Below are 12,091 nucleotides of genomic sequence, written 5' to 3'. Positions count from 1 at the left end.
CTCTGCCATGGGCCCCTGTACCGCCTCCTCATGCTGCTGCCAGGCCCGTAATCTGTCATGGGCCCCCGTACCGACTCCTCATGCTGCTGCCAGGTCCAGAGTGTGTCATGGGTCCCTGTACGGCCTCCCATTGCTGCTGTCTCCATCGCCACACTCTGCCATTTGCCACTTTCAGGTCTCCTCACACTGCTGGTGGGTTCCATTTTGTCATAGGGTGCTGTATGGCCTCCCATTGCTGCTGCCTCCACCGCCACACTGTGGCTCCACACTCTGGTTTTGGCCCCGTGACTGCCCAAATGAGTGAAGTGTGCGGTGATTCTAAGATCGACGGCACTCATCTGCATGTCATACTGACTGACAGTATTATTTCTCTTCCCCAGCAGACTCCAAGGGCATTAGGGCATTAGGGCATTAGGTACAGTGTTCTGCACTAATATTAAGGCTCTCTGAAGCCTAGAAACCCTTTTAATAAGTTAAATTCGCAGCGAATAAATTCGCATCGAATCAAATTTATTCCGCAAATTCGGCGAATCAGCCGAATCGAATTTTTGAATAATTCGCTCATCTCTAATAATAATAATAATAATAATAGTTTATACTGTATGCGCTATATCTCGTAAGGTTTTATATGACTAGTAATTTTTGACCCTTTTGGTCATTGACCACTAATGTACTAAGCGGTCAGTCTTTACAGTGAATGTGTCTATGACTAATATTATTATTATTAATATTATACAGTATTTATATAGCGCCAAAAAGTTTGCTCAGCGCTGTACAATATAGTGGGGGACAGTACATGAGACAATACAGTAACAAAACAATATACGAGAGGTTCAAGGGCCCTGCTCTTTTGAGTTTACAATCTAGGAATCAATGTAAAGGGGGCTTTTTCATTGTAAAAGTAAAACACCAAGAGTCTTACAATTAGGTAATATCGGGAGAAAATATCAGAGATGTGTACAAAGAAAACATTTGTTGCATTTCATTTAGTTATGGTTTTGTTCGTTAAGTGAATAATTTCATTTTATCATATTCGTTATGTTAGAATGATTCATTTTAAGAATTTGTTTCATATATTTGGATTAATTTTGTATATTTAGATTAATTTTGTATATTAATTATTTTCAAATCAATTAAAAATGTAATTCAGAAAACAAAATTTAATTCAGAAGACAACTATATTCGTTCTATTTTATTTTATTTTTTCTATTCTACTCTTTTTTTCTATTATTTTATTTACTATTCCATTCTATCCTGTTTTATTATATTGTATTTTTTTTGTTCTTTTCTTCTCTATTCTGTTTTATTCTATTCTATTCTTTTGTATTCTATTCTATTTTAATATATTCTTTTTTTCTATTTTATAAAGCAGTCTAACTAGGAATCATCATCTTATTTTACTTTTATACCTTACTGTATTTATTACAATATGTTTCCATTTCAAATTCATATTTATTTTCGAATTTAAATGCAAATGCATTAATTTCAAATTTGGATACTTCGTTTTGTTATACTTTGTTGAAATTAGTTACTATTATGATTCACAAATTTGGATACATCCAAATCTCAGAATAACGATACTTTTGTCCAAATTTTGTTTCTTAATTAAATGAATCGCACATGTATAGAAAATACAATGCAGGCGCAGAGGGGTGATGCAACAATACAGCCAGATTAAGGTATGAAACTGTTCTGGTATTACCTGCATACATCTACAATTAGCATGCTGATATGTACAGCTCCTGCAGACTGCTATAAACTAGTCTGAATGCATCTGTGCCATTAATATATTTAGGATATGACATGGTGCTCTTGCTGAGAGTACATGACTGCTGCTTGCTATGGAGTTACTGAAACTTGTAGTTCTGAAACTGGCATGAAACTGCAAGTATTCTACATCTATACAATAAAAAGTTAGGTTTGCCCTAAGGAATTTAATCCTTTTGCTCTTACTAATAAGCAAATTAACTTTTACACTCCCACCCCTTCTCTGCTCTCTTCTGTACTGCTCCTCTTGTTCCCCAGCATCCCCCATCCTTGCTCCTCCCACATCTCCACTCTCATATGTCTCCTTCATTCTTCTTCAGCCCCCCCAATGTACTTTAACTCCTCTTTCCCTAATTTATCTGCCTCTGTGTAGTGCCTCTTACATCTGCCTTTAGTGCCTCTTCTCTTAGCTGCTCCACTTGTCTGTCTCCAATATCCTCTTCTTTGTACTGTATCTCCCATCTGCCTCCAATGCCTCCTTTCTGTACTTCATCTCCTATCTACCTCCAAAGCCCCTCCAAGTGACTCTCCCACTTTACTTCCCTCTTCTCTGTACCACACCTAACGTCTGCTTCCAGTGCCCTTCACTCTGAAAATTATATAAGTGAAAATAGTTTTATATTTAGTGTTTCTTAACATAGTACACCTAATAGCAAAAAAATCCCAAAAATAAAAAAAAGAAATGGGACCTGACCTTTGTCTGCTCTTAACAAACCCAGTAAAAAAGGCACCTGTTGTCTTTTGCCAGTGTCTGTCAGCTTGTCTTCACATTTGTGGCAGTAAAACCAATAGCGATAAATATAATGGATCTGATTTTCTGAAGGGTGTGCACATATGCTGGCACATCGTAAACAATCAGATAACATGCTCATAGAATGTTCTGTGTGCTTGAATATGACACACACCGAAGTGCTTTTGCACAGAATTTTCTAACAAATAGTGATGGGCAATCTGCTTGGGTTCCATACGAGGGCAATTTCAGCCAACACGCCCAAAAATCAACAAATCACATACTTTAATGTGAACGCCATTGAAAAAAAAAGGTAAATTGGAGCTGAATCTTGAAAATCAATTCTGTTTGGTTTCTTTCAAAGCTAATAGGCAAGGAATTGTCAAATAAAGGGCATGAGTAGCTGGGCACTGGGCACTGCTTCTGGGCATGAACCAAGGCAAACACAAAATCACCAGGGAGCAGTTTTTTTTAAAATAAGGCTTAAAGTGAAATATTAAAAATGCGCCATGTCTTTAACTACTGTGCTGGGGGGAAGGGGGTGTTCAAACTCCCCCTTCAAACTTAGGCTCCGTTCAAACCTATGCAGTTTCTTCACAGGTTTTTGCTACAATTTTGCCGTGATTTGTGTTCTGTTCAGCTCTTCATTTTTTTTTTTTTTTTTTAAAGTGGATTTTTTTTTGCAGGGCAGAATAAAAATGCAAAATGTAAAACATGGCAAAATCACAGCAAATCGTGGCAAATACGCACTACCATGCATTTCAACAGATTCTCCATTTAACGCTATTGTAGCAAAAAATGCTGCTTTTTGCTTTTAAAAAAGTCCCTGACCCTTTCCAAAAACACAGCAGCTGAAAAAAGAATAGATGTGAACATGTTCCATAGGTAACCATGTTAAATGGACTGTAGTGTGTTTCTGCAAAAGCACTAAAAAACCTGCCTGTGAAGTGGCACACCTGTAGGATGTACTAAAGTAAAGGTGACATTTACAAAGAAAAACAATTGCTATTTAAAGTGTATTTCCCCTTTTGCAGTCAAATTTGAGAAAACCCCATTATATGATTGTTACAGTATGTGTTCCCGTTCCCGCAGCATACATAAAGAAAAATTTAACAAATATATTTCTTACCTTGCATGGCCACAAACCTCATCCCTACTAAGACGTGTGGTTTGCTGTGGAATGTATTTTCCAGCTTTTAAACATACTCTGGCTAAGGACTGGTATGCCTAAAATAAAAATGAGATTTTTCCAATGTTTTGGGTCTGTCTTACAAAGCTTGCATTTTTCATGCACATTCTATTTAGGAACAAAACCACATCTGGGAATGAGCAAATGTCTTTGAGTTTGGTTCACAGGTGATTCGTCTGATTGGTTCATGGAGTGCAGTCTGAAAATGTGAACTTTAAACTGAATCCTATTGAAGTCTATGAAGAGTTGATCTTGATGATCAATTCTGACCATTTTCAAAGCTAATAGGCAAGGGATTATCAAAACGAGCATAGGGAGCTGGGTTCTACCATGGGCTACATGTACCAATGCAAGAATAATTTTAAAAATACCATACAGCAAGGAGAGGGTCCTCCTTTTCATGTGACATTGACAGTGACATGGAAAACACCAATCCTTTCAATTACATACTTGAGTGATGCCTTAAAACTTAATGCCGTGTTACAGAACATTATGATTCTCATAGACACTGCCAGTAACATTGTAGTCTGGCATCACAACATTTCCATGTGTAATTTCTTTGGTTTACTTTTATATCATAAGTGGGCTTAAATATAGTACCAATATTTTTTTAGGTTATTTTGTCTGCTACACCTTTTTTTTTTAATTCAGCTTTAATAGGCCTAAATTGAACCATGGAAATAGCAGCCACAACAGATCTAAAAGCTATAGCTCTTAATAAAAAAAAAACAGCAAAAGCCCGCAACTTCATACAAATTAACTAGTGACAAAACAGTTTCATAATATAGTCTGCGAGCTTCTTTTTTCGCAGTCTCAGGCTGTATTGTCTTAAAAATGTATTACAATGTCAAAACAGATCCTATCTAATCCCTGTATCCCACAGTATTCCAAATATAGACTTCAGGTAGAAATTGGCTAGTGTCAGAACAATATGCAAGCCCTTGAATTGCCAGCAGAAAGAGGCAAGACAGCTTCATTCTTGTAATAAAAATTAGAATGAGTTATCTGAGAGACGATAGCTGCAAATATTGCACAGTGATTGGTCAGTATGCAAGCAATTTGATGAGGTTGTGATGGAGAGACAAGGTAGGTTTATTTGTAAATAAACATTAGTGTATTATTCCAGAGACAATAGCTACACATATCGTACAGTGGCTGAATGGTATCTAAGCATCCTGTATAGCCACAATGTAGAAGGGAAAGATGAAGCAGATTTTATCCTGAAAATTAGATTGTATTATTTCAAATACTATACCCATACATATTGTACAATGGATGGACTGTATATAAGCTGCTTGTTTAGGCCACAAACTCAGAGGGAGAGACAGGGCAAGGTTTACCCCTAACTACCCTAACCTCCGTCCAACCTGCGTTCTTATCTGCTTTAATGTGGATTGAGAATGGACTGGGACTCAATCATAAAAGTAGTGATTTAAATTGGTTATAAAGGCTCAAGGTTTTTTTACCTTCAAGTATTCTATGTATGAAGGTAAAAAAGCTTCTGTGTACAGCAGCTCCCCCAGCCCCTTCAATACTTACCTGAGCCTCATCACATTCCAGCAATGTGAACGACAGCCGAGACTGTCCCAGGTCTCTGCCTCCTCAATGGCTGAGACAGCAAGCGGGAGGCATTGGCTCCCACTGCTGTCAATCACTGCCAGTCAGCCAATGAAGACAGAGATGTGAATGGACCCATGGAGCAGCAGGTGTCCCCATAGCAATCTGCTTGCTGTGGGGGCACCCAACAGGAGGGAGGGGCCAGGAGATCCTGTGGGGGACCCGAGAGGAGGAGGATCCAGGCTGCTCTGTGCAAAACCACTGCACAGAGAAGGTAAGTATAGCATGTTGGGTATTTAAAAAAAAAAAAAAAAAGGACCTACAGAATCTCTTTAAAGGCTGTTATAGGTATGTGCAGGCAACTCTAGATGCCTCTACCTTATACCAGCAGCATTTTTTTTTACTTGCTGACAAAGTTTATTTTATATTTCCCTTCAGAACTGAAACAATATTTTCACTTCTTTATGAACTCTAGCAATACAAGAATTTAAACAATAACTTTAAATTAAATTCTCCATGTAAGATAGATAGCTGAATGGAAATAGCTGAATATCTTATTAAAAATAAAGAATTGCAACAATTAACTTTTTATGTAGTCTTTTCAAATGTTTAAGATATAAACTAAAGAAAGTATATTTAACCATATCATGCTTTTGTATTTAAAGAGGTTCTAAAAGTTGCAGGTTTTTTACCTTCATTCATTCTATGTATGAAGGTAAAAAAAACCTTCAGTATGCAGATCCCCCTACAAATCCCCCCCCCCCCAGCTCAATTGCAATCCAGCGATGTGCACAAGAGTGGCTGCTCTCCCAAGTTTCTGCCTTGTTGGCTGAGAGACAACAGCGGAAGCCATTCACTTTCAATTACAGCCAATGGGGAGAAAGACCAGGGGGGGGCTGAGCCCTGTTCTGTGTGGCTTATGGACGCACAGAGTGGGGCTTGGGAGTGAGCACGCATGAGCGCCCCCATAGAAAGCTGCTTGTTATGGGAGACACCAGGAGCACTGGCATGGGACCCAAAAAAAGGAGGATTGGGGTGGCTTTGTGCAAAACCATTCAGAGCAGATAAGCAAATAAGCAGATAAGATGTTTGTTTTGTTTTTCTTTTGTTTTTTATTTAACCTTTGTTATCACTGTAAGGGTTTATTTTAGGAAGGATGAAGAAACAATTTCTTTAGCTTTGGCCTATAGGCCACAAATTCTGGATGCTTTTTCATCAGTATATCGAAGACTGGAAAACTGAGATGTTGTGTAGCAGTGCAGTACAGCTTAAAAGTGTAAATGGGTAAGTATAAAAAATGTGGTAAAAAAACAACAAGCACATTTATAAAGTTCTACAAAAATGGTAAAAAAAATTACAGGACTGCTATGACTAAAGTATTATGAAACTGAAATTGCCTTTTGTAGTTTTATCAATAGGTAAAGGTGTCTAAAATATATATCCACGAATAGGCAGTGACATTGAACTTTCATTATATTATAAAGAGGTCTAATGTCTCTTAATTAAACATAAGAGAAATCTGAAAAATTTAGAAATTTGAAAACAGAAGTTTAATACATTTTTATAAACAAAATCTAAACTTTCCAATTTGAAGATGCAACATCTGAGTTCAAATTCTTTTCCTCTCGATTTAACCTACATTCAGTACTATCTCAGGCATTTTGCTACAGTGACCTCTGAGGCATTATCAGATAATGCCAAAATAATTAAAGTTTTTCTTGCATCTGCCTTTGCCTGTGAAGTTAAATCCCTCCCACCTGCAGGTGTATGGTGCAGCATCAACAGCTATCAAAAGCCAATTAGTTCGCTGAATGTAGCTGACACAATAGAGGAAACTCCGGGGTTTCTCAGGGCTCCCAAGAGCTATGTGCCAACAGTGAGACTGAAAAGTGGCCTCTTGGTTAAACATTCTTCTCTGGCTTTTTAATATCAGGCATGTCACTCCCAATAACACAAAAATACCTCAAACTTTATTTCTTTTTTTGGATCGTTCTACCTATACACAACGTGATTGAAGGCAAGCGATGGATTCTTTTTAGGTCAGCATTTTTCCTTAACTGAGACACAATAGTGAGTCTGTTTTATAAATGTTTTACTCTAGTATTAACAAATAAAATAGACTTCATTTGTATCTAATCATTTTTTGTTAATGATAAACTATTTGGTATTCTACATTTCAAGGGTGATGTGGAAATTGTACTATATTAATTTGAAAAACCAGCACCAACAAATATCATGGAAATGAAAATAAATGCCACAAAGTGATAAGCCTCTGTAACTTGTGCAAATGATTGAGAAAAAAATCTTAGGCTGATATATGAGGGTTTTTTTTTTTTTGCAACAAAAAAGGATTAGCATGTTCATAAGTACAACATTTTTTAAATATTGTACCATTAAAGTATGCAAATTCACCAACTCACACTTGGATTAATCAATATTTTTTTACCCACTAGTTCTGTTTAGTGCAGATTTAACAACTGGAGCATCTATCTTTATTACTGAATTCTGACTACAATGCACATCATTGTGAATTCCAGATTAAAGGAGAAAGGTTTATTAAATCTTTGGTTTCCATTATCTTTACATATTTCAATTCCTTCTTAAAAACATAAACAATATACTAAAGAATGGAATTAGATTAATTATCTAATGATATGTGATCCCCATTATAAATGTACAGTATTTCTATAATACTTTCTATAATACACAGTTTATGTACTACTGCACCTGCGTCTGAATCACAGAACACTTGGAATGCTATGAACATTATAACCAACTTTAAATAACTCATTAGATTGCTTAGTACAGTTTACTTTAACAATAACTAATTTTTTGCAGTTAAGATGTTTTCTGCTACTCACATTCATCACAGGGTACTATAATTCAGCTCACATAGTATACTACAGTATAGACATAATATATCTTTATCAGTTTAATTACATTAAAATATAAACAACAACATTTCACCCACAATGTTGTACTGCCAACAATATCATAATTCCTTTCAGCTTTGTGTGATTATTAAACATCTTGGCAAAGTCACTTTCATTTTTCCTCTATAGGCTAAATCTAATCCATATGGCTGAATTTTCAAGGCAAACATGGAAAGAAGAAGAAAGTAGGAACACCACCAGCTATACTGTCTTCTGGCTTTCAGTATACATCCATGGAAATGTCAGGGAACACAGACGTAAATATCATAATGTTTCTAATTTTTTTTCCCAGGGCTGTTAAGTAATTCTGTCATGAAAGAGATGTATACAATGGCAAGACGCAAAGTTTCAATTCGCGAAAGTCTTTTCTCATATGCAAATGTTGGCACCTTTTTGCGGAGCATATCAAAGGCTTCATTGAGGTTGAACATCCTCTTTCTCTCCCTGACATTGGCTGCTTGCCGCTGGGCATAGGTAATTACTCGTTTTCGCTTTGGTCGGCCAATAGGAGAACATAATTTATTTTCTTCCTCGCAGTCGGTTTCCTCCTCAAGAAATCTTGTCAAAGGAGGCCGTTTTTCACTTAACGATATCCCGCTTTCTCCAAATGATGTAAAATCATAAAACCTTTCACAGATATCCCGACTTGGAGATGAAGTTACCATTGTGTTGTAGGGATGATGTTTTTGCCTGTATGAAAATTCCATCACATCTACATCAGCACCAAACAGTGAGCTCTCAGTTACACCTCCTTTGTATTCCATTTTGTAATGTTTCTGGCAAGCAGTCTGTGGTTGATTGAGGCTTTTTCTTGAGATCCTCTTCTTGATATCTTACTTTTGCAAACAACCATCACAGTATAATCATGATGGCAAGCAATAATATTTATATCCGTGAAGGTAACAGGATTAGGCAGAAAAAAGGGACGCAAAAAAACAGTTTCATCTTAAAGTTGATCGGAATCGACATGCGTAATCTGAGGACACGTGGATAGTCCATAAAAAGAGTATCTTTTTTTAAATCATGTTAAACCGAGGAAGGAAAATGTCTTTTTTAAATAATGGCTCTTAGATGTCACCTGCTGAGCCGTCAGAGCTGATGATCCCAGAACTCTTTAGCAGGAAGGACCAGGCAGTTGCTGCTCTTGTGCTGTGCACTTTAGTAGAGATTTCTCCAATTGATATAGGACAAGTGTACTCTTACTCTTTATGATCTTTTGAAGAGGGGACTTGTCTGCAAAGGAGTCGAATAGAAATGTTTATCTTGTTTCCCAGTGCTGAGTCAGTTGAATGACAGGACCTCCATTAGCCTAAGCAAGCATTGTAGCAAACCCAATATTGCATTCCCAATTGTAACTGTTGGAATCAGCTTTATCCTGCAAATAAGTTTAAATATATTGCCTACCGCGCAGTAAAATATTTACCTTGGTGGTAAATGTAGACTGTTTGTTCAATTACTCATGATTTTTATACACTTTTTTTTTTGAAGGTACAATACACTTTACAAAGTAAGTCATTGACAATGAGAAGAAAAATGCACAGTACAATAAAAGCAAAATGCAATTTCTTACTTTATATCACACTGTTATTTCACTTTGTATTTTTTTTCATTAGGCAAAGGGTACTGTTCTATGTTCAGTAGTCCATAGAAGCTATTGATAATAAACTTAATTTTTCTGGCTTCACTATATCTGACCATACATGTCACAATTTGATGTACAATTTTCTTTAGATCTAGTAACAATTATGTAGCACGAGGGCAAACCTGACCTGATGCAAACTGACTGGACTGTTTGGGTGGGCCCTCACTATACATAGTTTAGTAAATATGAAGGAGATTGTACAGAGATAGTACAATCAGACTGTAACCCGAATAGTCAACTTAACAAAATGAATGATTAAATTAGACATTACACTAGAAACACATATCATTAATGTTTGCATTCACTTAATGTTCACATGAGGGGTCCAATCATGTCCACCTGTCAAATTTTCAGGCAGACCTGATAGGACCCTCCATTCACCCCTATGGATCCCCTATGGTGTAAATGGATTTGTGTCTGTTTACACTCGCCTACCAACAATCCAATTCAGTCCACTTAACAAAATGAAAGCGGATCCAACCCCCTCCATCTAGATGGATCTGAGGGCAGTCAGGTGTAAACAGACAGATGAGTCTGTTTACACCCGCCAGGTCCATACAGCAGAGCAGATTCTGTCTGTGTTCGCTCTGCATAAACTGAGCAGACACAAACCTGTCATCGGCCCGCTCTGCTCTGATCAGCAGGGGATCAGCTGACAGATCCCCTGTTGGTCATAATGGAGTCTACCACATTTGAAAGGGGCCTAAAGCGGATCTTCACCTAAAAAGGGAAGTTCCGCTTTCCCCCTCACCGCCACCACCACTTTTGGAGGGTGTTTTCTTTCTGGGAGCCAGGACCTATTTCTGACAGATACCCAATCCAACTTCTGCTCTTCTCATCTAGGTGAGAAAAGCAGATTTTTAGCCTCTCCCCTCTTTGCCTACAACCTCCTGGGACACGTCACAAGTCCCAGGAGGCTGCGGGACCAGTCTGAATATGCAGCACAATCATGCACATTCAGAGTGGGGAGTCAATTGGGGAATGGCAGGAAGTCGCAGCTGGTTTCTCACAAGCAAGATGGGAGCACCAGAGACCCAAAGACCATTGAAGAACAGGACCGGGTGAAGACAGCACTAAACTCCTGGAACGGTAAGCTGCTGTTTATTAAACGTCAGTAGCTATAGTATTTGTATTTTTTTTTATACTAAAGACTGTAGCTCCTCTGTAAGTAAGAACAGTTATGTATTGTATTGTATTGTATGTATGTATGTATGCAAGGAGGTATGTAGCTTAAACAGTAATTCCAATTTCTGTTTATTAATTTTGGATGATTTCTCTATCATGAGTAAATGTAAACAAAAGTTAATAATGCCAATTTACTAAAGGAGTTGACAATCTTCACCTAAGAAACTGAATATTCAATTATCTAATCATATGCAAATTCATCTAATCATTCGTGTGCAAATTCCTGTTTACCTTTTTTCATCCACACATCATTGGGTCTTCAATGTAAACAAGAAATTGCTTTTCTCATGACTGGATGAACAAAGTGAATATTTAATTAATTTACTGACAGAAGATTTTCAACTCCTTTAATACATCAGCCTCACTGCATCAGCTCTGAAATTGTACCCTTCTGGACTTTTTGCTACAACTCTGACAGGGTTCCATCAGAGGCATTGGGGTGGATTTATTAAAGGTGAATTTTGCAAGTGCAGTTGCACTCATTTTCCCCAGAGCTTAGTAAATGAGCAGAAGCTTTGCTGGTTTCCATCCTCCAATCATATGCAAGAAAAAATGGTCTTTTTTTTCTTGCACCTGATTGGGTATGCTTTACAAAGTGAGGAAAATGACTGCAACAGCATTGCAAAGTGCACAGTCTATTTTCCTTTAGTAAATCAAACCCCATTGCTACCTCCTCTACTCTCTGCATCCATGTTCTTTTTGTCTCTCCCCATACTCCTCAATTCTCTTTTAAAATGTCTACTCACTAATATCCACATCCCTTTTCTGTATTCTTCACTGCTTGCAGGACTTTCTTTTGTGCAATGTTTTCTCTTCAGCCCCTCTCTGTCAGGATTTAACCCCTCAGCTGTGATTCCAGAGCTGCCTACTTTATTCTTATCTGACTGTATTTTATCAGCATGTTGTCTTAATCACAATTTTTCTCAGTGCCACTTGTTCATAGGTTGCATGTCTCTTCATATCCATTCTGTTCTCATCTGTCCTTAGGAAGCCCCAGGCTCAGCAGGGACCTACCATACCAGTGCCACCTAAAATCTCAACTCCCCATTTCAGCTTAGAATCTCCATTTACTAGATATACTAGCAACT

The 12,091-nt window shown here is 37.5% G+C and overlaps 1 protein-coding gene across 1 annotated transcript; it reads right to left on the bottom strand.

The window, feature by feature from the left end:
- Positions 1-7,767: 7,767 nt before the first annotated feature.
- On the bottom strand, positions 7,768-9,399 carry FERD3L (Fer3 like bHLH transcription factor). The gene has a single exon (XM_089673222.1). It carries the CDS (start codon positions 8,938-8,940, stop codon positions 8,452-8,454), a length of 489 nt encoding a protein of 162 aa, XP_089529348.1. The 5' UTR covers positions 8,941-9,399; the 3' UTR covers positions 7,768-8,451.
- Positions 9,400-12,091: the final 2,692 nt, after the last annotated feature.

The sequence above is a fragment of the Staurois parvus genome, unplaced genomic scaffold (genome assembly GCF_062004578.1).
Source record: "Staurois parvus isolate SC_StPar_1 unplaced genomic scaffold, SC_StPar_1.0 ptg000136l, whole genome shotgun sequence".
Lineage (NCBI taxonomy): Eukaryota > Metazoa > Chordata > Amphibia > Anura > Ranidae > Staurois > Staurois parvus.
Note: the sequence above shows the minus strand (reverse complement) of the source record. Positions and strands in the feature narration are given on the sequence as shown.